This window comes from Tripterygium wilfordii, chromosome 1 (genome assembly GCF_013401445.1).
Source record: "Tripterygium wilfordii isolate XIE 37 chromosome 1, ASM1340144v1, whole genome shotgun sequence".
Taxonomy (NCBI): Eukaryota; Viridiplantae; Streptophyta; class Magnoliopsida; order Celastrales; family Celastraceae; genus Tripterygium; species Tripterygium wilfordii.
In genome coordinates, this window is record NC_052232.1 from 9,280,570 (window position 1) to 9,302,370 (window position 21,801).

The 21,801-nt window shown below is 38.6% G+C and overlaps 3 protein-coding genes and 2 pseudogenes across 7 annotated transcripts; 4 read left to right on the forward strand and 1 right to left on the reverse strand.

The window, feature by feature from the left end:
- Positions 1-136: 136 nt before the first annotated feature.
- On the forward strand, positions 137-3,274 carry LOC119998551 (probable protein phosphatase 2C 63). Its single transcript, XM_038845900.1, has 4 exons — positions 137-546; positions 737-1,113; positions 2,415-2,651; positions 2,798-3,274. Exons 1-4 carry the CDS (start codon positions 285-287, stop codon positions 3,065-3,067), a joined length of 1,146 nt encoding a protein of 381 aa, XP_038701828.1. The 5' UTR covers positions 137-284; the 3' UTR covers positions 3,068-3,274.
- Positions 3,275-4,173: 899 nt separating this feature from the next.
- LOC119998555 lies at positions 4,174-5,458 on the forward strand (annotated as a pseudogene).
- A 464-nt stretch (positions 5,459-5,922) lies between these two features.
- Positions 5,923-17,250, forward strand: LOC119999616 (suppressor of RPS4-RLD 1-like). 3 transcript variants are annotated; one of them, XR_005468485.1, is made up of 24 exons: positions 5,923-6,281; positions 6,372-6,481; positions 7,256-8,100; positions 8,253-8,297; positions 8,482-8,583; positions 8,668-8,748; positions 9,162-9,228; positions 9,663-9,763; positions 9,852-9,959; positions 10,734-10,804; positions 10,900-10,956; positions 11,650-11,758; positions 11,836-11,916; positions 12,363-12,449; positions 13,016-13,222; positions 14,250-14,578; positions 14,764-14,850; positions 14,928-15,027; positions 15,617-15,708; positions 15,799-15,837; positions 15,955-16,045; positions 16,411-16,576; positions 16,620-16,717; positions 16,796-16,937. XR_005468485.1 is itself a non-coding variant. In XM_038847302.1 (24 exons), the coding sequence occupies exons 1-24, from the start codon at positions 6,160-6,162 to the stop codon at positions 17,082-17,084; spliced, it is 3,228 nt and encodes a 1,075-aa protein (XP_038703230.1). In that variant the 5' UTR covers positions 5,927-6,159; the 3' UTR covers positions 17,085-17,250. The 3 variants fall into 3 exon arrangements, 2 of the variants coding, with proteins under 2 accessions (XP_038703230.1, XP_038703220.1); XM_038847302.1 differs by lacking the exon at positions 16,411-16,576 and having other exon boundaries at positions 5,927-6,281; positions 7,256-7,408; positions 7,499-8,100; positions 16,796-17,250; XM_038847292.1 differs by lacking the exon at positions 16,411-16,576 and having other exon boundaries at positions 5,927-6,281; positions 16,796-17,250.
- Positions 17,251-17,474: 224 nt separating this feature from the next.
- On the reverse strand, positions 17,475-20,189 carry LOC119999630 (pentatricopeptide repeat-containing protein At5g61370, mitochondrial). 3 transcript variants are annotated; one of them, XM_038847317.1, is made up of 3 exons: positions 19,823-20,189; positions 19,720-19,733; positions 17,475-19,065 (listed from the first exon to the last, which is right to left on the reverse strand). In XM_038847317.1, the coding sequence occupies exons 1-3, from the start codon at positions 20,068-20,070 to the stop codon at positions 17,669-17,671; spliced, it is 1,659 nt and encodes a 552-aa protein (XP_038703245.1). In that variant the 5' UTR covers positions 20,071-20,189; the 3' UTR covers positions 17,475-17,668. The 3 variants fall into 3 exon arrangements, 1 of the variants encoding a protein (XP_038703245.1); XR_005468487.1 differs by having other exon boundaries at positions 18,929-19,065; positions 19,615-19,733; positions 19,823-20,124; XR_005468488.1 differs by having other exon boundaries at positions 18,978-19,112; positions 19,615-19,733; positions 19,823-19,957.
- A 332-nt stretch (positions 20,190-20,521) lies between these two features.
- LOC119999649 lies at positions 20,522-21,685 on the forward strand (annotated as a pseudogene).
- Positions 21,686-21,801: the final 116 nt, after the last annotated feature.

Consider the following 21,801-nt stretch of genomic DNA (forward strand, 5'->3'; position numbering starts at 1 on the left):
ACTTGCAAGGGGTATCTCATGTGACAAGAAAACCCCATAGACGAGAAAAATAAGGTAAGAATAGGATTCTTAAACCGACAAAACAATAGATAAGTTTTTCTCCGCCCACGTCAACCTAACATAAGCTCTCTGCTCTCACACATCTCTCTTACCGTTTACTTTGAATAATTCCTTAAACACACAGAATTTTTTCTTTCACTTTCCTTCGCATCCCCACTCTCCCCCTTTTTTCTTCGCACTCGTGAAACCGATTCTGCAGAGTGCAGGTAATCAAAGAGGAGGAGATGGGGGGGATGTGTACGAGGCCGTTGGAGAGGTGTTTTGGTTATGAAGGGGGTGGCAACGATGGGCTTCTGTGGCACACGGATTTGAAGCCTCACGCTTCAGGTGAGTATTCGATTGCGGTGGTGCAAGCAAATTCTTTACTGGAAGATCAAGGGCAGGTGTTCACGTCTCCCTCCGCGACGTTTGTTGGCGTCTACGATGGCCACGGCGGTCCTGAGGCTTCTCGCTTCATCACCCACCACCTTTTCCCTCTTCTCCACAGTGAGTTTTCTCTTCATCTGTGGGAAAAAAAATTGGATTTTAATTTATGTTTTTGTGATTTACTTTGGATTCTTAATTACGCACTGATTCTAGTGCCATAAAGTTCCACGCCATGTAGTCTATCTAGTTGAGATTTCATTTTCCCATTTTAAATTTCATATGTTAATGATTTTGATTTCTTTTTCGTTAGAATTCGCATCCGAGCAGGGTGGACTATCAGCAGATGTAATCAAGAAGGCCTTTGATGCGACGGAGGAGAAGTTTTTACAGTTGGTGAAGCAGTTGTGGATGGCCCGGCCACAGATGGCTTCAGTAGGTTCTTGTTGTCTGGTTGGTGCAATTTCTGGTGATGTTCTTTACGTGGGGAATCTTGGGGACTCGAGGGTAGTTCTTGGCCGAAAAGACCCCACGTCCAAGGTAAAAAAGTCGGTGGTGGCTGAGAGGTTATCTACTGATCATAATGTTGGTGTTGAGGAAGTGCGGAAGGAGGTGGAGGCACTTCACCCTGATGATTCCCACATTGTGATGTACTGTCGGGGAGTTTGGCGAATTAAGGGCATAATTCAGGTATCAAATGCATTTGGATTTTTTAGAATTTCTTTGCAGTTATATTCAGTTATGAGTATTGTAGACCAGTTTATAACTTGTATGAGCTAAGCAAGCAACTGACTTGAGGTGTTGGCTTTGTTATTTTGATGTCTTTATTCTTGGTATGCTTTGGAATTAGTCCTATTAGGATTTGTGTGTGCTTCTATTACTGGTTATTTTTATCTGCTTAAATGATTTTCCGTGGGGCTGGTCAATGGGACAATATAAGTGTGTTCTTCCTTACTTATTGACGAGAAGGTTATCCCCATTGTGATCCCCTAAGTATCTACTAGTGAATTGTGCGACTATAGTTGAACATTTGGTTGTCCCCTGGACAGATAACTTATGATTTGGTGTTTTTTCTATTCTCTTTTTCCTCTTCCTCTTGTTTTTCTCTGTACTCCCTCTCCTCCTGAATTGTGCAAATCTGCTAATACATATTTCCCCAATTTAATATTTTACTCAATTTTTGTTGTGACAGTCTCATGGTTGGGTTGGTTGTATTGTGGGAATCTTGTGTTTGTAACACAACAGATTGGTATTGTCATTGAATGAAAGGGAGACACCTTTTATGTAATAATGCACGGTATCATGAACTTTTAGTCTGTTATTATTCGTGAATCAATCCATATCATCTGTCAGAAATCAGAATGTTATCCAAAAGAATATATTCATACAAAAATATATTTCTGATATCGAAGAAGAAATCTTTGAACTCATTAAGTTCTGTGATCTTTTTAAAGTCACTGTTAATCATTGATTCTCTCAATAGCTTAAGACTCGTAATCAGGGAGTAAGTTAATCTAATCTCTTAAGCACATTCCAACCATCACATCTGCTTTTTCCCCTGAAAAATATTGAACAAATTTTCTTATGTTCTCTGAGGATAACTTTCTATAGATTACATATTTTGCCCGTGATTACTCTTGTGCATATGAAATAATTTCATTTAGGCATGACTCATAAGATATGGTGTAGGTTTTAAAGTCATCGTATGCTGTCAGTAGCCATAATAAATAGCTTGAATAGATATCTCTAAGAATGACTTCGATCATTGGTTTTGTTATCCTACATTTTCACTGATGAGATTGAAGGTTTATGAGGAGTAAGATACTTTCTTTTTTCAGGACCACACTGGTAAACTTAAGGAGTAATGTGTTTCCTGTCGCCTAAGAAAACTTTTCAGAGTTGTCAATGCCTTTCATGACCACGAGTTAATAAAGTTTATAGTTCTCAAATGATTTTTCCGTAGTCTTGATTTAATGCCCTTCACTTCCTAGGTTTCAAGATCAATTGGCGATGTCTACCTAAAGAAACCCGAGTTTGATAGAGATCCTCTTTTTCAGCAACATGTATCTCATGTTCCTTTGAAAAGGCCGGTGATGACAGCGGAACCCTCAATATTGACACGGAAGTTAGTTCCGGAGGACTTGTTCTTGATATTTGCATCTGATGGTCTCTGGGAGCAATTAAGTGATGAAACTGCTGTTGAAATCGTTTTCAAAAGCCCAAGAGCTGTAAGTCCTCATTGCACCATTCATACATATGATGCCTTACTTTTACCATTAGGAAAGACAATTGTAACCATCCTGTACGTAGCAGTGAAAAAACTGCTATTTACGTCGCTTCGAACAAGAAGTTTATCGATGTTTTGCTTTTGTAGGGAATAGCAAAGCGATTGGTGAAAGCTGCTTTGCACGAGGCTGCAAGAAAAAGAGAGATGAGATACGAGGACATAAAAAGAATCGAGAAAGGGGTAAGGCGCCATTTCCATGATGATATTACTGTTATCGTGATCTACCTAGACCATACGCCTGGATCTTCAAATCGTAGACTGAAGGATCAATGCCTGGTCGACATCACAAGCACTCCTGTTGATATTTTCTCGTATAACGCAGATGAATTAGGTGATTCATTGAACACCATTAAGTGAGAAAACTATTAGACAAGTTCAAAGTGGTATGTTCTACATATTTAGATAAGAAGTTGAGTTATGAATAGATGCGCTGATACAGATGTGCATATTAGATTTTTTTACAAAGAAGGTTGGGGATTGAATGGTTGACGAACAGTGGTTGTACATAATCTGTAAATGAGGACTCCAGATTGCCGTAAGGAAGTTGCTGCTGATTTTGCTTCAGATGTACAAATTAGATTTTTCTTCTTTCTGTTTGTCATGTCTCCTCTTAGAGCAACTCTAATACCAGTAACAAAATCAAGTAATCAAAATTCTCATTTAATTACTACTACAATACCTCATTTGATTTCCCAATAATGCCACCTGCTCCAAAACCCAAGTAACCAAAGGTTCAAATGAGTAAGCATTTCTCAACGGTTAAACACAACTATACAGTGATCTTTGGGTCAGTTTTAAACTCGGGATGACCCCAATATATACATTGGGCAACCAATTTAGTCTTGAGTTGAAGGAGAGTGCACGAGTAAGATTAGACCTAGTCTCAGAATAGGGTTCTTAAACCATCCTAAGAAGTATGCCCGTGCCATCGGCTCTCAACCCATAAAACACATGAAACCCCAAGAAATTATGTTCCACCGGCTCGAACACCCGACCTGCGAAATCTTACAACGAGGATATACCACTAGGTTAATGTCAAATTGTTCTCTCCCATATAAGTCACTGCGTGGTCCAGTCTTGTTTATCAAATTCTAAAAATTGCGTAGTTCCTACACAGATTGGACATCTGAATAAAAATGCAGAAAACTGCAGGCGCCCTTAACCTGCGACATACTGGCCATACCGCTAACATTCCGTCTAACACAGTAACACTAGCAGACACAGAAATATTATTGTTATTTTTGGCGGTCCTTGTTGTCTCCTCTCGGTGTCTCCACCTCTCACCCCTTCAATACAATAACGACACAACTACATGTCCTACATACTGTCAACTTATTACAAATCTGCGCACCAACCAAATGCTTCCTCGAAAGCCGCACCGAGAGAAAGAATTCAAAAGGAAAGGCGAGATTGAAGATCAAGAATAAGTCCCTCACTGCCACTGAACCGAAGTGAACAAAGATATGGGGATAATTGAAGAAGCACACAACGTGAGGATAGTGGGTTCTGACGAAAAATTCATAGTCCTTGCTCATGGGTTTGGCACCGATCAATCTGTGTGGAAGCACCTGGTGCCGCATCTTGTAAACGATTATCGTGTTATTTTGTATGATAATATGGGTGCTGGAACTACCAATCCGGATTACTTTGATTTCAACAGATACGCCACCGTTGATGGATATGCTTATGATTTGATTGCCATTCTTGAAAAGCTGCAAATTGAGACATGTATTTTTGTGGGTCACTCTATGTCGGCCATGGTTGGTGCTGTTGGTTCCATTACTCGCCCCGATCTATTCACTAAACTAGTCTGTCTCTCTGCCTCTCCCAGGTGCAACATTGTTCATTTAATAGTTTCTTTCTTAGTTAATCCCGCTGCTCAGTTTTACGAACAAGATTAAGTGAATTCATGGGCTCATAAAACACGTGTGCGTTGAGATAATTGAGACACCAGCCGATGAAATCCCTATCATAACTTGAGATTGAAAGATCACAATTTTCACTTTATTATTCATCCTTGCTGACTCTGTTTTATTATGCTCTGTTTCAGGTTCTTGAACGCTGCGGATTACTACGAAGGATTCGAGCAAGAAGAGATAGACCAGCTACTGGCATGGCAGCACCGGAATCGAATTACAAGGCATGGCGTTCAGGGTCGCGCCGTTGGCGGTAGGCGGCGACCTGGAGTCGGTGCACGTGCAAGAGTTTTTCAGGACCCTGTTTAACATGAGGCCGGACAGAGCCTGCAGCGTAGCTAAGACAATATTAACTTTCGATATCAGGGACATGCTCCCTTTGGTGACGTGTCCTTGCCGCATACTTCAAAGCAAGTACGACTTCGCCGTTCCGTTGCCGGCTTCCGAGTACTTACATCAGCATCTGGGTGGGGAGTCGGTCGTCGAAATCATGCCGTCCAACGGTCACCTGCCGCAGTTGAGCTCACCTGATGTCGTGATTCCCATTATTCTCAAACACATTCGACGCAATTTTGCGGCATGATGGACTTTCTGTTTGGGAACTTGGAGTAGGAAGCTGAGTTAATCTAGGAAGTTCTCTTTCTTTGTGGTTCATGTTTTATATTAGTTGGCAGTTTTGTGATCTCCTGCTTTGTGCCTGGATTGTGTTTCTTCTGTTTATCCACAAAATTGCTTTTTGATCTTTTTTTTGGTTGATCAATAAGAAGGGGGTGGTTACTAGATGCCAATTTCATTCATAGGGAGAAATTTATGGATTGCATGATGCAGTTATCCATTTCGTAGGGATACTAAGGGTTGAGTTAGACGCATATGAAATGAATACGTGGCTGAGATATCATTTAGCTCAAGTTGTTGTTTGTAAAAATCATTTTTGGACATTAAGTAGAAATAGTTTCGGTTAACAATCGATTGGGTTAGGTATATACATTCAAGATTTGATTCGAATAAAAAATATATTTCTCAACTGTATCTGGCATTTCTCAGCAGTGAAGATGCATGATGGGCTTTGATACTCGATTGACAATGGCAGGATCCAATATCGGAATGGGCTTTTGCGACTCTACTCTTGGCCCAACAACAAAGGAGAGAAAAATTACGAGAGCCCAAACCCATCATTCCAACAACTACGGCCCTGGCCCGCAAAACAGCTCGTTTAAAGCAATCATGTATAGAGTTGGGCCGATCCCTACACGTGTGTCGCGCATGCGGAGCCCGTCCACCACATCCACATCTACATTCTACACCACCGTTCCTTTCGTCCCTCCCTCTCAATTTCTGCGTTTCAAGTTTCAACTATTCCGCACTCTCAAAAAATTCTCGTTGCTCCTTTTATCACATGTTTTACCCCTAACGCTTTCTCAAAGACGTTGAAACAAAGAAACCGAGATACAGAGAGAGAGTGGGAGAGGGAAGAGGGGGAGGGGGGAGGTGTGGTCTGTGAAGCTTAACTAGCTCGCTCCCGTTAACGCAGTGATGGCCTCAGCTACCTCCCAGCGTGTCGAGCTCGTCAAATTCTGCCGCTCCCGAGACTGGTCAAAGGCAATCCGAGTCCTTGACTCGCTTCTCGCTCATTGCTCTACCATCCAAGATATCTGGTACTTACTTGAGATTTTCTTAATATGAAGTCATTTTCGATCTTCGTTCTGTGGATAATTGACCTGTTAAAATTTTGCGTTGGCGATCAGCAATAGAGCATTTTGTTATAGTCAATTGGAGTTGCACAAGCACGTGATTAACGACTGTGACAGGGCGCTACAGCTCGACCCGACGCTTCTTCAACCTTATATCCTTAAAGGTTCCTCTCGCTGATCATATCTCACTTTCTCTCTCTCTTTATTTTAATTTCTACTGTAATTGATTTTTTTGTCAATAGTTCTTATTGACACAATTGAATTTATCTCATCGTTGGATAATTGGAGTTGTTGATTGAGAATGAAATCTCGAATTCTTTATCAATTTTGAAATTAGGTTTTTGATTTGATGAAGGAGCGACTATGAGACGCGGTTTCTTATATGTGACGAGACGCATTTAGTTTAGATATTACATTGTTGGAGCAGCTGGATATACCGAATTTGACGATGAGTCTGCAGCATGATGTCATATTGGCAAAGAAAATAATAACTGATTTATTCCAGTTTGCTTCTTCATTTTCTGAATATCGAAATTCTCTTTGAGCTTAAGATAATCCTGGTTTTTCTTAACAATGCAGTTTGTTGAAAAGAATGTCAAATACATTTGGTCAGGAGATGTATTACCTGATTAAACTATCAAATAATTATAGTTCTTGACGACTTCCTCAGCTTAAACAATTTGAAGTGGCAAACATGACTTCCATTGCCTAAAATTCTTCAGATATTATCTGTCCGTCTGATTTATTTTGCTGATGATGGTTGTGATGTGAGGTTAAGTTGATAGCGATTGTTAAGTGTTCTCCAATGTACATTTTTTAGATATGAATGACAAAATAATAGTACGACCTCTCTTTAATGCTGAACCTGTCAACGTATTAATCTAACTTTGGGCTCCTGCACTCAGTTTTAAATTTATCTATTTTTTCCTGTCCTTTAGGTCATGCATTATCTGCTTTGGGTAGGAAGGAGGATGCCTATCGGGCTTGGGAGCAAGGCTATGAACAGGCTTTGAGTCAGTCTGCTGATCTTAAACAATTGTTAGAACTTGAAGAACATTTTACAAATATAAAACATGAAATAAATGTTTCTGGTAATAACCCTGTGGTGATTTTGAGATCCTCTAAGCCTTTATCTGAATCTGAACCTTATATCAGTGACAAACCTACTGAAACATGTGTAAGCCGAAGTGAGCAGAGCCATTCCTCCAATTTATGTAGTGAGTCAAGTAATCAGCACGAGATCGATGTCAAGTCCAGTAATAGTTTTGAAGTAAACAATGGAACAAATGATAAAGTGGCAGGGAGCGTAAAAGTTCCTCTACATGAACCAGACCATCTCATCAATGACAAATCAAGTGACATTCATATGGATCACATCAAGTTCAATGGTGAATCTAGATATTATGGCAAGTTAGGAGTTACATCGGTGATGAATGGTGATTATGGCAATGATTTTGACATAGGCAATGGAGTCAGTGATAAATCCAGGGAGAACGGGAAATTTGAAAGCCAACGGAACGGAACTTATGACACTCCTGATAAACTAAATCATGACTCTGGATCTTGTGATGACTTGAGGAATACATCAGACGCATGTGGTATGTCATCTACAATTTGCTCTAACTTGGGTGATACAAGTGAAAGTTGTGGTGAATCAAGTAATAAAGATGTACATATTAAAACAAGGGATGAACCCAAGAGAAACAGCAAGTTCAGTGTCACAAGGATTTCAAAGACCAAATCAATTAGTGTAGACTTTCGACTATCCAGAGGTATAGCGCAGGTATGTTTTAGTACTTCTACTTCATAATGACTTCTGTTTTGGTGAGAGAATGACTTCTGTTTTCAATTTTCAGTAAGATGAATTGTTTGTATCAGTTACACGTGTCTTAAGCATTGCATGGGGTTTAGCATCGCTATTTAGTTGTTTTGCAGGTTAATGAAGGGAAGTATGCTCATGCCATATCTATATTTGACCAGGTAAAGCATTTCCCTTACAAGTGATTTGACTCCTGATCTGTTCAGCAGATTCAACATGCTCCTCTTTCAGATTCTCTTTTTAACCTTTTTTTTTGGGTATTGGATTGCCGAGGACTGAGAAAATTGAGGTTTATCATTCACCCTCTGAATCATGGGATCTTCCTAATATACATATTATGCACAGATTCTGAGAGAAGATCCTACATATCCCGAGGCATTGATAGGAAGAGGAACAGCATATGCATTCCATCGAGAACTTGAAGCTGCTATAGTTGATTTTACTATGGTATTCAAATTTTCAGAACATTGATGCTGTTTTTAAACTATACTGGCTTCTCCGTTTAAGTAATTTTTGTGGTTAATGCTTTAGGCCATCAAATCAAACCCATCAGCTGGTGAGGCATGGAAACGAAGAGGTCAGGCACGAGCTGCCTTAGGCGAATTTTCTGAGGTGAGAATGGTCCTTTTTATTGATTAAATATCTCTCTCTTTCTAATCCAAAAAAAGTTCTCTTCTTAAACTAAAATTTTTTATATAGCGCCTTTACCCCAAAATGTTGACACTGTGAAGTGTGGTGAACCACACATAGTTACTTTTGCTAGATGATAATTTGCATTTACTTCTAAATAATTGCTTCTATTCAATTGCTGGTATCTAATTTCTTATAGGCAAAGGTTACAGTTGAAAGGTATCAACCAAACTGCAAAATTGATGCAATGTGGTAATTTTGTCCTTTTTTATTGATACTACAAAATTTAAGGTTTAATGCATCTTATTATGCAGTTTTTTTCAAATTCTTAGGAATTATCATTACACCACACAAATTAATAACTCCAACACATTTGATTACCTCTTTGCTGCCAGGCCATTGAAGACTTGACCAAGGCGTTAGAGTTTGAACCAAACTCAGCTGACATATTACATGAAAGGGGTAATTTTCTTGAACTTGTCGTCTTATTTTTTACCAGTGATTTTATTCTGATGTTGGAGCCAATTGATTCTGATGGTGATCTGCTTCATCCTGTAGTTTTCCAAAGGTTAAGGTTTAGATACTTTATTAGGAACTTGTAGTCTTCTCATCTAATTTTGATTTGAAAGTGTGTAAATTAAGGTACTTTAAATATTTTTTTATTATTATCATTATTATTATTATGATCATCATCATCAACAGCAGAAGCATGATTATAACTATAATAATAATAATTATTATTATTATCAGCTAAGCACTTGGAAACCTTGGGCATACTGCGTATGAGTTGTGGCCTGATCGTATTCCATTGATGAGAAAATGGTTGCTTTGCCTTAAAAAGAAGGCAGCAACTGCTCTATGCGGTACAATTGATCAATATATTCTTGTTACTGCAGGAATTGTTAATTTCAAGTTCAAGGACTTCAATGCTGCCATTGAAGACCTCTCTGCATGTGTGAAACTGGACAAGAATAATAATTCTGCATATACCTATTTGGTTAGTCCTCAATACATTGAACTTGGCTGAGCTAGACTTGAGTTGATGATTTTCTGTTTATACCTTGTCTATAAATTGAATATGATAGGGTTCTGCGTTATCTTCAATTGGTGATTATAAAAGGGCTGAGGAGGCACTTCGGAAATCAATCCAACTTGATCATGGTTTTGTAGAAGGATGGGCTCATCTTGCACAGGTAATTATGAGCATTGCTTTGTTACCCAAGGAGAATGATCTTATCAATCTCTTTTTGCGATCCCAGTGCAAACTGTTTGATGATACAATTATACTAACACAATGAAAATTATATCATTTGCAATGAGCAACATACAATAAACAATGTATTGAGGCACATCTCTAAAATGATGCAAATTTTGGGTTAAAATTTGCTCTCTTCCTTTGATCAAACCATCTGGTAGTGAGGAAGGTTTTTTATTTGGTTCCAAAAACTTTGTGTATGCTGTTGGCGTATGCCTTGCACTATAAAGGAGTTTGAAAATAAGCAACACCCTTTCCACATACTTCACATTGAAAACATAGTAAACTACTATTTTGTGTTTATTCTATCATCTCACTAAAATTTTGAAAATGGTTAATTATGGGGACTCTTACCCTCTCCTATCCCGAATGAAAGAAAAAAGAAAAGGAAATAGATCGGTCAGAGAACAGTTGTATAGGCATAGAGTAGGTCTAGGCTTCTAGCTTGTGTACATTGTTCCCTATATAGATGTCTGATGAATAGCTTCTTTTGTAGCTTTGTTACTATGAGGCTTTGCATACTTTTTTTCCGTGAAAGTATAATGTTAACCTATCAAAGCCTCAAACATATAATGTCTATGATGACTGCACATTTAATTTATTTTAGGTATTCTATATTTCTTTTACTGAAGCATAGTGAGATGATAGAATAAGAAAATCATTACAATTAATGAATATTTACTTTTCGTATGTTGTACAAATTGGTTGACAGTTCTTTCAAGATTTGGCAAACTCTACGAGAGCTCTTGAATGCCTTCAGCAAGTTCTACAAATTGATGATAGGTTAGTTGTCTTGTACTTTGGATGCCTTTTCTGGTACATGCCCCGCCTTATGTTTCTTCTCATGTCGCACTTGATTGTACTATTGTCTTCAATAGGTTTGCGAAAGCATATCTCATGCGTGGCGCTCTGTTTCATGGGATGGGAGAACACTGGTATGGTATACAAGTTTTTGATCTACTTTAAGAGTTGATGTGACAAGTTCACTGATGATTGATAAACTTCGACATTTTAGTGGTCAATCACGGATGCTTGTGCTACTGTAGTTGTTATTTTTTCAAAGAACATGCAGCCTCTCGAAGGTTGGGCCACATTAGACCCAACCAAATGTTCGCCACACCCACAATTCACATGCTTGTGCACCTGCACTTGCACTTGCATTCTTGTCATCCTAAATACTACTCCCTCCGTCCCAATTTGTTTGTCATCCTTTGAAAATCCAACTTTTTAAGGGAACATCATTTAATGCAATTCAACTACACAAAATAACCATGTTATTCCAAATTTGCCCTTATTTATGGTGGTGCTTTTTTTCCCTTGGAACTAGGATAATTAAAGTAACAAGGGTAATTTTGAAATACAACAACAAAATTGTTAATTAATGAAGAAAGGTGACACTAGTCTTGGGACATCCTAAAATAGAAAGAAGGACTAAGAAAATGAGACGGAGGGAGTAATAAAGAATGTGCAAGTGAATTAAAAGTATGTGTTCTTTATATTGACAGTTGGTGCTGTGAAGTCTAATATAACTCGTGCACACACTTAAATATTTTCAAATTGATTTCTTCATCTAGGCTGTTAATAACATTTTCTTAACCATGGTTGACAATGTGAATTAACTCATGCAGGAAGGCTATCAAGGAATTATCAATTGGATTGCGAATTGAGAGCTCAAACATTGAGTGCATGTATTTACGTGCTTCATGCTACCATGCGATTGGAGAATATGGCCAGGCGGTAAGGAAAATTGGTTTGCCAGTTGCATGTTTGCATTTTTTATCCTTAATCCAGATAATTTAATTGAACGGGTGCAGGTCAGGGACTACGACACTACTCTCAAATTGGAACTGGACTCAATGGATAAGTTCGCGCTCCAATGCGTGGCCTTTTATCAGGTTTCCTTTTTATGTATTCTAGCCTTAACTGCTATGATAACTTCCGCATTTGAACCTAGATTCTTTGGTTGCACTTGCACAATATATTCTTGTTCTTAATCATGGTAAAATCTTTGTTGACTTAATCCCTTGCTTGCAATAAAATATGCTGGCAGCATCTAACCTCCTTCTGTCATCTCACTCTGTCTGAGTCTCAAATTTTTGTTAAATCCTTGCAAATTCTCCTCTCTTCTTGGCACATTGCCTAATTTGGTTATAACATCTTATTGACGGGATTTAAATCTAGGCACTTTTTTGCTGCATGCTTCACGTCTTGAAGAGTTTACGTAGGAAATATATACGACCCAATATCAATAGAATTGGAGGATATTTGCTTGCCTTGCCTCCTTGGGTCAGACCCATAAGTTTTGCAATAAGTTTTTGTAATCTTAGTTCTTCTTTTGCAGAAGGAGATTGCTTTATACACAGCTTCAAGAATCAACAGGGAGTTTTGCTGGTTTGACATTGATAGAGATATCAATTCCCTTTTCAAGGTAAGACGTGAGATTTCTTGCTTTCTCTCATTCACATTTATTGAGATCGCTTTGCTGATTCAGGCCAACGTTTAATTGCTTTACTGTCACACCTACTTATCGTTTCATTTCTTTCAAGGCAAGTAAGATGTGCACAGCTCAGATAGTGTGTAGCTGGCATGAGAGCAATGTAACCTGACAGTGGAGACTTCTGTTGCACAAAAGTTTTGCATGTTGTACTTCATTTGTATATTTGTCAAACTTACGGGTGAAAGTACTTTTGTTAAAATTCAATGATTGTGTGTTGGCTTTAGTTTCTAGGAAGCATGGGAAAACATGCAGTTTCTTTCAGTCTTTAAAAGGGTTTTAAATTAGCAGATAATTTGCAATCTTGCTTCGCTACTGATTCTGGCTTCTCCTTTACCTGATGATACAATGAGTTTGAATAACAAATCAATTTACTATGCAACACAGTGTGGGAGCGTATAGCTAAAATTGAAGGTTTTTTTGCTTTTGTGCTTATCTTTTCGGCTGTATTTTTCACTCCAATATCATATTTTGATTTTGTTGTAAAATTGAGCATGTAGGAGTACTGGTACAAAAGATTGCACCCCAAGAATGTTTGTGAAAAGGTCTACAGACAGCCTCCCTTGCGTGATTCTCATAAAAAAGGGAACCTTAAAAAGCTAGATTTTACAATGACAAAACAGAAGACTGTTCTACTGTTGGCTGCTGATTCAATTGGCAAGAAAATTCAGTATGATTGTCCTGGATTCCTGCACAATAGGCGTCAGGTAATTGTGAAACGATTTTAAATGTTCTCTCTGTGGTTTTGTGGCTTGTTTCTCACCTTGTTTAATTTGTCTGTTACTTCCATTTCATATTCTTATTTTATTTTCATAAAACAGTTCTCTTTGTTCTCAGTCCAAAGTTCATTCTAGTGAAATTATTTCAGTGAAGAATTGATTTTTTTCATTGTCTTTTTTTTTTTTTTAAATTTTTTTATCTACCTTTACGTTAGAAAGGTGTCTGCAACTTTGTCTGGAAAACTTTCATGGTATGTTCTGACTAACATGTCAGAAGCAACACATCCAGAACCTCAACAACCTTAACTTTGAAGGGAGGCCTGCTAATCTATTGAGTCTGCAGCAGGGTCTACAAACTTGGGTTCAAATCTTCACATGAGTTTGATCATGATGCGTGGAAGGGGTTAGAAAGAGTGATAGATTGAAACATGTTTCAACAAGCGTAGAAGGAAAATGGAACAAGACTCAACCAAATATATATATTAAAGGATGGATAACTGCTTCTCTTATGGATAGATTTAATGATTTATACTTAATCTAGTGTTAAAGCTGTGACTATTTTCTAGACAAGACACAACTTCTAAACAAACTTATTATGTTCTGTAACAGCTCCACTTACTAGAAACTTAAAAGCTAATCTAATTTTCAAAACAACAATAAAACCTACTTCCGAAGTTAAATTTGTTGTGACCACAAAGCACTTTTGAACTTCAAGCAAAAGACTTTTTGAGTTTCCATGCTTTCACTGTGTCAGATTGTAACATAGGTTACTGATCAGTTATCTTCGAGTGGTGTTGATGTCAATTTGCACTTCATAATTTCATCTCGTTTACTGGGAGATTTCATAAAACATATGTTTTTGGTACCGTCTCATATTCTAATGTAGTTTAGTCGGGACACTGGCCAGTCAATGCACCTATTAAATTTAAAGCTCATGCTAATATTGATACATAAGTTAGCACTGCTCTCTTATTCCAGCGTTGTGTCTATTAACATAAATGTTCTATTGTACCAGCATCGTATGGCAGGACTGGCTGCTATTGAAATTGCTCAAAAAGTTTCTAAAGCATGGCGTTATTTACAAGCTGAACGGAAGTATGCTAACAAAAGCACATCAAAATATGGCAAGAGAACACGAAGAAAAGAAAGACTTGACATTCCTAGCCAGAATAGAGGTGGTGCTTGTTGTAGTACCAGCAGTTCCTTGGAAACATCAACTGCTTATGGCATTACTGAATCCTCTGTTCGCTCTATGATGTCATGGCAAGATGTTTTCTCACTGCCTGTAAGATGGAGACAGATTTCTGAACCTTGTGACCCAGTTGTTTGGGCTAACAAGTTGAGGTCTGCTGTGTGTATATATATGCATGTGTATATTTTTTTCCCTTGGTTACATTGTCTATAATGCAAAAAGGTGGAGAGTTCACATTCTATAGAGGTTTCAATCAATGAAAGTGTGAATATTGAGTTTCTTTTGTTTTCCTATTGATTCTTATCTTGTTTTAAATGTGGATATATGTGTGATTCAGTGAAGAGTTCAATTCTGGATTTGGATCTCACACACCATTGATTCTTGGACAAGCAAGAGTTGTTCGCTATTTTCCCAATTATGAAAGGTGAAAACCCTACTTCTACTTCTATTTTAAAGCAAGTTCTTTTCTAAAGCTAATGTCCAATGTTGTCAATGCTGTAGAACATTGGACATTGCCAAGACCATCATTAAGGATAAACAGTTTGTACACAACAAAGCGGATGAAATTATTGATTTATCCAAGGATGAGACATTGGAAGATTAAAACTTACATTTGCATATTTCCTCCTTCAATCCATCCTCTCTCTCTCTCTCTCTATATATATATATATATATAGAGAGATATATATATATTGCTTAATTAAAATAAATATTCAAAGATGTCATCAGAGTTGGAGTGGATAGTATCTAATACTTTGGAACCAATTCATGATCTAATGTACATCACTCATCTTCCATAGGCATTTCTTTGGAAAACTCAAATTGAATGTTAGAATCTGCCTTGATATTGCATGGACTGCATTACGAAAAATCTTCCTTTATATTGCATTTATCTTATTGTAATTTCTTAAAGATATCCCTTTGCAGCATAATATTCATCAAGTGTAATTCGAGTCCCAAAAAGACATTTGAAATGGATCTAGGTAATTAGTTTCAAGTAGAAGAATTGTGCCTAGCATCAAAATATGGTTCACTGGTCTGGATGAGCATATAATTTAATGCCATGTAGGCATTTTGGTTCTTCTGCTTTTAATTTCTCATCTACTGTGCAGAACCTTGTAAACGTATAAAAGTTAATACTTCAATAATATACATCGATGTCACTATGCTATTTTAATATGTTTCTACAGATTATGCATGCAAATACCTGCTCAGATCTTCACAAAGCTGTTGGAGAGGACTTCTGGTTGGCTACTCGGTGTAGCAGCACTGGATTTGAGGGGTAATTCCCCTGTGACCAATTGTGCACTGTCCTGGGTACTTATGATCTATTGAATTGACATGGTTTCTGGTTGTTTATGATGTTGTACAGAAAGTGGCTGGAAGGTACAAGGATCACCCTAGTAAAGATGTAAACTCCACTTTTGCTTTCATGATTTGCAGTTTATTTCATTCCCTTCACTTCGTGTAATTATTTTATATTCCTTTTCTTAGCTTTTTGCTTGCATGGAATCATTTATTATTTCAGGGGAGAGAATGGATTTGACTTTGCTATCAAAACGCCATGCACACCTTCCAGATGGGATGATTATGATGCAGAAATGGCAATGGCATGGGATGTAAGTTGCTTTAGACCTGGAGTGTGAGCCAGTAATATATTCATTTTTTATTTGCACTTTTTCTTGTCAAACAAACTTATTTTGCCAAAGTCGAATCTTTTATTTTCAACCTGTGATAATTATCCGCATAAAATTTCTTTTTTATGGTTGTCATCGAAATAAGTCGTGTCATGCGTATCATCTTTGGCTTTGGCACCCACATTATCGTCAAAGCTTTTGTTGTCCCAAACAGTTTGGAGTCAGCTACATGATTCCACGATCTGTTCTAATCCCCTGTATGGTTTGGTGACACATCCTTACAGAGCATGCATCCTTTCATATTCATCTTTGGTTTCTTAAATAGGTTTATCACTTTGTTACCACAGCATAATTCTTGCACCAATAGCTCCTGTTGTCTGGCAAGTAATTTGATGGCTTTAGGCGTCTGCTTTGACTGGAGCATCATCGATTTGATGAGGGCTGCTTTTGAAGTTTACCAGCAATATGCTGATATAGACTTTTTTTCCCTGAAACAATTTTATGGCCGAATGGGCGATAAAATCCGAGTATTATACTCACTGGTGGACTTTTGCAGGCTGTATGCAATGCTTACTGTGGTGAAACTTATGGGTCTACCGATTTCAGTATGCTTGAAGATGTTAGAGATGCGATACTAAAAATGACCTATTACTGGTAAAGATGCTCGATGATAAGAGCCTGAGATGGTTAAAAAATTGTTCTGTCATCTGATTTAAGTGAATTGTTTTTCAGGTATAATTTTATGCCGCTTTCAAGAGGCTCTGCTGCTGTCGGGTTCATAGTCTTGCTTGGATTACTTCTCGCCGCTAATATGGAGTTTACAGGAAGTATTCCACAAGGTTTACAGGTGGATTGGGAAGCCCTTTTTAATCTTGATCCAGACTCCTTTGTGGATTCTATCAAAAGTTGGCTGTATACATTACTTAAGGTCTCGACATCTTGGAAAGATTATCCAGATGTCTCTACAACTTTTTATACAACAGGATCGGTAGTTGCTGCTCTGAGCACTTATGACAAGTAAATTGTAGACCCGATGAGTTGAGTAGATGCACTAGTCTGCTTCCCTCAAAATTGGAATAATTTAACTTTACCCAGAATGTATAACTTTGTTTTTCTATAGCAACAACAATACGTCATTGAAGTGATTGTGGGACGATAATATTAATGTTAATGGAACTTCCTATGCATCTTTTATTTTTCCTGCTTATTTACATGTTGCCTGCAACAAGTTGGTAAACAGTGGAATAATCAGTGTTTTCATCCTTTAGAAAAATTGTGTGGATCACACACCGGTAAACACCCGGACATCCATTAAAACAGCAGGGAAACCTTAACCCCTATTTGTAACGGTACCAAAATCAAGTATAAAGAAATGACATATCAGCACAAAGAAAAGGCTATGTGAATGAAATGAGATAACAAGGGAATGCAGTAGCGTCTTAACATGAAGACTACTGTATATATAAGTTTGTGATATAATGGGCAGCAACTATCCTTGGTTCACATTGTTGCAACAGTGATATGATATAAATAATGAATGATGATACTATCATGACTAAAATGGAGTTATGGAAGAGCTGAGAGGGGAGAGATATTAAGTACCTGTTATGACGGCCCATTACTTTTCTTCTTCTTGGCCGCGCCATTACTTTTCTTCTTCTTGGCCATGCCGTTACTTTTCTGCTTCTTGGCCGCGCCATTACTTTTCTGCTTCTTGGCCGTGCTACAGGCTTCAAGGTGGACATCCTCTTGCACCTTCCTTACTGGCTTGAAGACCTCAGTGATAGTAGGGTCTAACACATCAGTAGAGCAATGTAGGGTGACACCCAAAGCCATGGCCTCATCCCAGAGCTCCCTACCCTTATCAAAGTCTCCTCCTCTACATAGCTTTGAAATCAGCACATCATATATTGGCCCATAACCACCCAATGAGCTTCTCTTCATTCTTTCAAAGAGCTCTAGAGCAAAATTCACTCTCTCAAGACCACAAAGTAAACCAATCAGATCATAATAAAATTTACGATTCGGCACCAGTCCCTTTTCAATCATTTCACCTATGATCTTATTTCCTTTACCATACCTCCCAGTCAAATACAGAACTCTTGCAACAAGATAGTAGCTCATCCAATCTTGACCACAACCTGCCATTTTCATTTTCTCAAGAATATCACAAGATTCCTTGACTCTTCTTGCCTTACCAAGACAGGAAAGTATGATGTTGTAGCTAATTGAGTTTGGGGAAATCTTATAGGACCTCATTTCCATCATCACGTTCAGAGCTTCAGGAACAAGACCTGAAGGATTACGTCTAAGATTTCTTTGGCAAAGGCACCTTAGAAATGTATTATAGCAAAACAAATCTGGGATGAACCCTAATGACTTCATCTCCTGTATAACTTTTCTCGCCTCTTTTACATTCTCCTGCACGGTCCATCCATAAACAAGACTCTTATAGATGGACAACTCTATACCAGATATCTTATCTTTGTGGTGCCATACCACCCCTTGTGCTCTCTTAGTATGCCCTTTGGCACAAAGGGCGTGGACAATGGCAGATACTGATTCACTATTTTGAGGGCAATTGAACTTGTCCAAATTCTTGAAAATACCCAATGCTTCATCTTCTCTCCCAAGTTTGACCAATATCTCTACTACAAGGCTGAATGTTCGCATCTCCATAACGTGACCATTCTTCTCAAGTTCCGATAACAAGATATCCATTGCTGTGTAGTCATTCTTCTCAGCCACCACGCGAATAGCATGATTAAAATCCTCATCTTTTAAAGCATCCTTCAATTTGTTACGTGACCACAAGAAAAATCTCAGGAGCCTTCTAGTAGGTGCCTCATGTTTGCATAGATCTATGATTTGGGTGATATGCGATGATGTCAATGAAACTATGAGTTGATTAAGACTAGATTCCAAGTCATCTAGGCCGCCAATAGTGGTCATAACAACTTCACAAATCTCCTGCAGCTCGGACGGTGCATGATTAGGAGGCACTGTGGAATATAAGAAGTGCGAGTCTGAATTTCTACGATAAAGATATCTAAAAACAGAAAAACCATAACTAATTACAAAACCAAACCAAAGGGGAGAAACAGAGCTTATATTTTGAGTTTTATAACCATGAGGAAAATACATGTGATAAAGCAAACACCTTCAAAATAGACCTTGCAGCACAATCAAATGAAGGTTCTCTCCATAAAGAGCAAGGAATGAAAGTTGAAACAAAAATAAAATCCCTAGATGCATCAATATAAGGCATTGTATTGCCACCAAGAAAAAATTGAAAATACAATGAAAGTTGAATTACGAGGAACATAAGTTTTCTCCAGAATTTTTTTTTTTTATCAATGGAATTAGATAGAAGCTAATACCTATAAAAACACTGAATTGAACTAACAATGACCTCGCAACATTTCTCAATTTTATCAGAAACAAACTAAAGACCACATAAAGATAGTTCAATTCAAGTCTTCTATTTTTCTTAGGATTTGATTTTCTCGGAACCAAATGGAAATTAAACAGAAACACAAAATAGTATATACCTATCAGCCAAACACTCAATTTTGGGAAAAATATTGATATGAGTAGTATTGGAGCCCTTCAATTGTAACAACTGAATCAACCATTCAAGCAATCAAAAAACTCACCCAATGCCTCAAACCTGCCAAAGAAAAACCATAAAAAAAAATCAATTCTTCCAGTCGCCAAAAAAAAACCAAATTAAAACAAAAAGAATAAAATAAATCTCACTCTTGTGGTAGCTTTGTTGCCACTGCCAAACTCTCATCGGCCAACGAAGTAAGCAGCCTATTGACAGATTTGATATGGTCCGTCTGATAGTGGTGGAGCTGGAATGGGGGAATCCGACAGCCACGCAAAAGCATCGCTTGCTGCTTATACGGATTAAACTTGACAGAACTTACTGGATTGCAGCTTTGGGCTGATTGAATTGCTTTCTTCAGATTACACTTCGAAAGGGTAGACAAAGAGTATTTCATTGATAACACACAGATATCAGATGTACAGAGTTTTGTTCTAATCGAATGAGCTGCTCGCAGGGAAGAAGCCGAAGCCACGCAAGTCCGATTCGGAGAGATGAAGAGAAAGCTTGAAGAGAGACGGACGCTTCACCTCGCGGAGAAGCTGAAGTCGAGGGAAATCCGAAATCTTCTTCACCCTGTCAATGGGGCGGATATGCGTCTATTATGGGCTCCGTTGGGCCCAGCCAGACTGGACCATTAGCACATTACGGTGTCGCTTTTGTTTTGAACTTTTGATCCCACTGTTTGGGCCCAAAAGTTTATACCTTAATGGCTTAATCAACGGCTAATCTGGGCCCATGTGTATGTGGGGCCGCATCACCTCTGGACGAACCAGAACTACCTGAACCTTTCGGTTTCTTGAAGTCATTCTTCTTCTTGGCCTATAGACATATACTCTCACCATTATTGCTCTCTGTCTTTCACTTTCACTAAATCTTCAAGCGATGGATCGTAATAGCGTGCTCGGACTTGCATTTTTGTGCATCATTGTAGCCGGTGTTGGCGGTCAATCGCCAGTTGCGGCACCGACTACAACTCCGGTGACTGGCGCAACACCCACTGCAGCTCCAGCAAAAGCTCCAGCCAAACCTACACCTGCTCCTGCATCTACAACTCCGGCTGCTTCTCCTTCAAAGCAGGCCGTTCCTGCTCCTGTACAAGCACCTGCATCTACTCCTCTTGCATCTACACCCCCGGCTGTGACTCCAGTGAGCTCACCTCCCGCTCCAGTTCCGGGGAGCTCTCCTCCCGCAGCTGCTCCTGTCAGTACACCCCCCGCAAGTTCTCCCCCCGCTCCGGCCACCGCTCCTCCCACTTCTGCCACTGCACCGACAGCTGATGTTCCTGCTCCGGCCCCGAGCTAGAAGAAGTCCAAGAAGCACCAAGCACCAGCTCCTTCGCCAGCATTGGCCGGCCCTCCCGCACCTCTAGCGGAGGCTCCCGGACCGAACTCAGATGACGCTGCCTCTCCCAACCCTGTATTGGACGATCACGTATGTTCGGTTCATACTTCTGGTTTATTTATTCTCCCACATTTATTGTGGCGCAATGTCCGTCCAGATCTTGAGCTTTCGTGGAAGATCTAGGCTTAAACACCAAACCAGCACGGAACTCAAATCTGTTGTTAATTTGAGAAATGTCCCTCCCTAGCCAAAGCCAATGAGAGAAATCAAGTCAATAAAGAAATATACGAGACCGTTTTTGTAAATAATTGAATGAAGTTCTAACTTTTTGTTTTTGACACCAAATGGCAGAGTGGAGCAGAGAAGATGAGGAGCCTTGTCGGTGGATTGGGATTGGGTTTGCTCGCGTTGATCTTCTAGAGTAATAATACTGTCGCGGGTGGTGTTAATCATTGATAATATTCTTTGATCGATAATGGTTTTTTTTTTAAAAAAACTTTTAATGCCCCTGTTCCCTTCGTTATTTACGATCGAGGAGTCACATTTGATATTATTTATTTTTTTTGTCTTATTGTTGAACCATTGTTCTTCACCTGCTCGTTCATTATTTATGACCCACATTTGCTTGTATGTATTCTTTGGTAAATATTGAAGGAAACTTTGTTTTTTTTGTACTTGTGGTGTTTTTTTCTTGCTTCATTTTGCATTTGTTTTTCTTTTTCCACATAAATATATATTATATATTTTAGTCATTGGGCTATAATCAAGTTAGTATTGTATCACT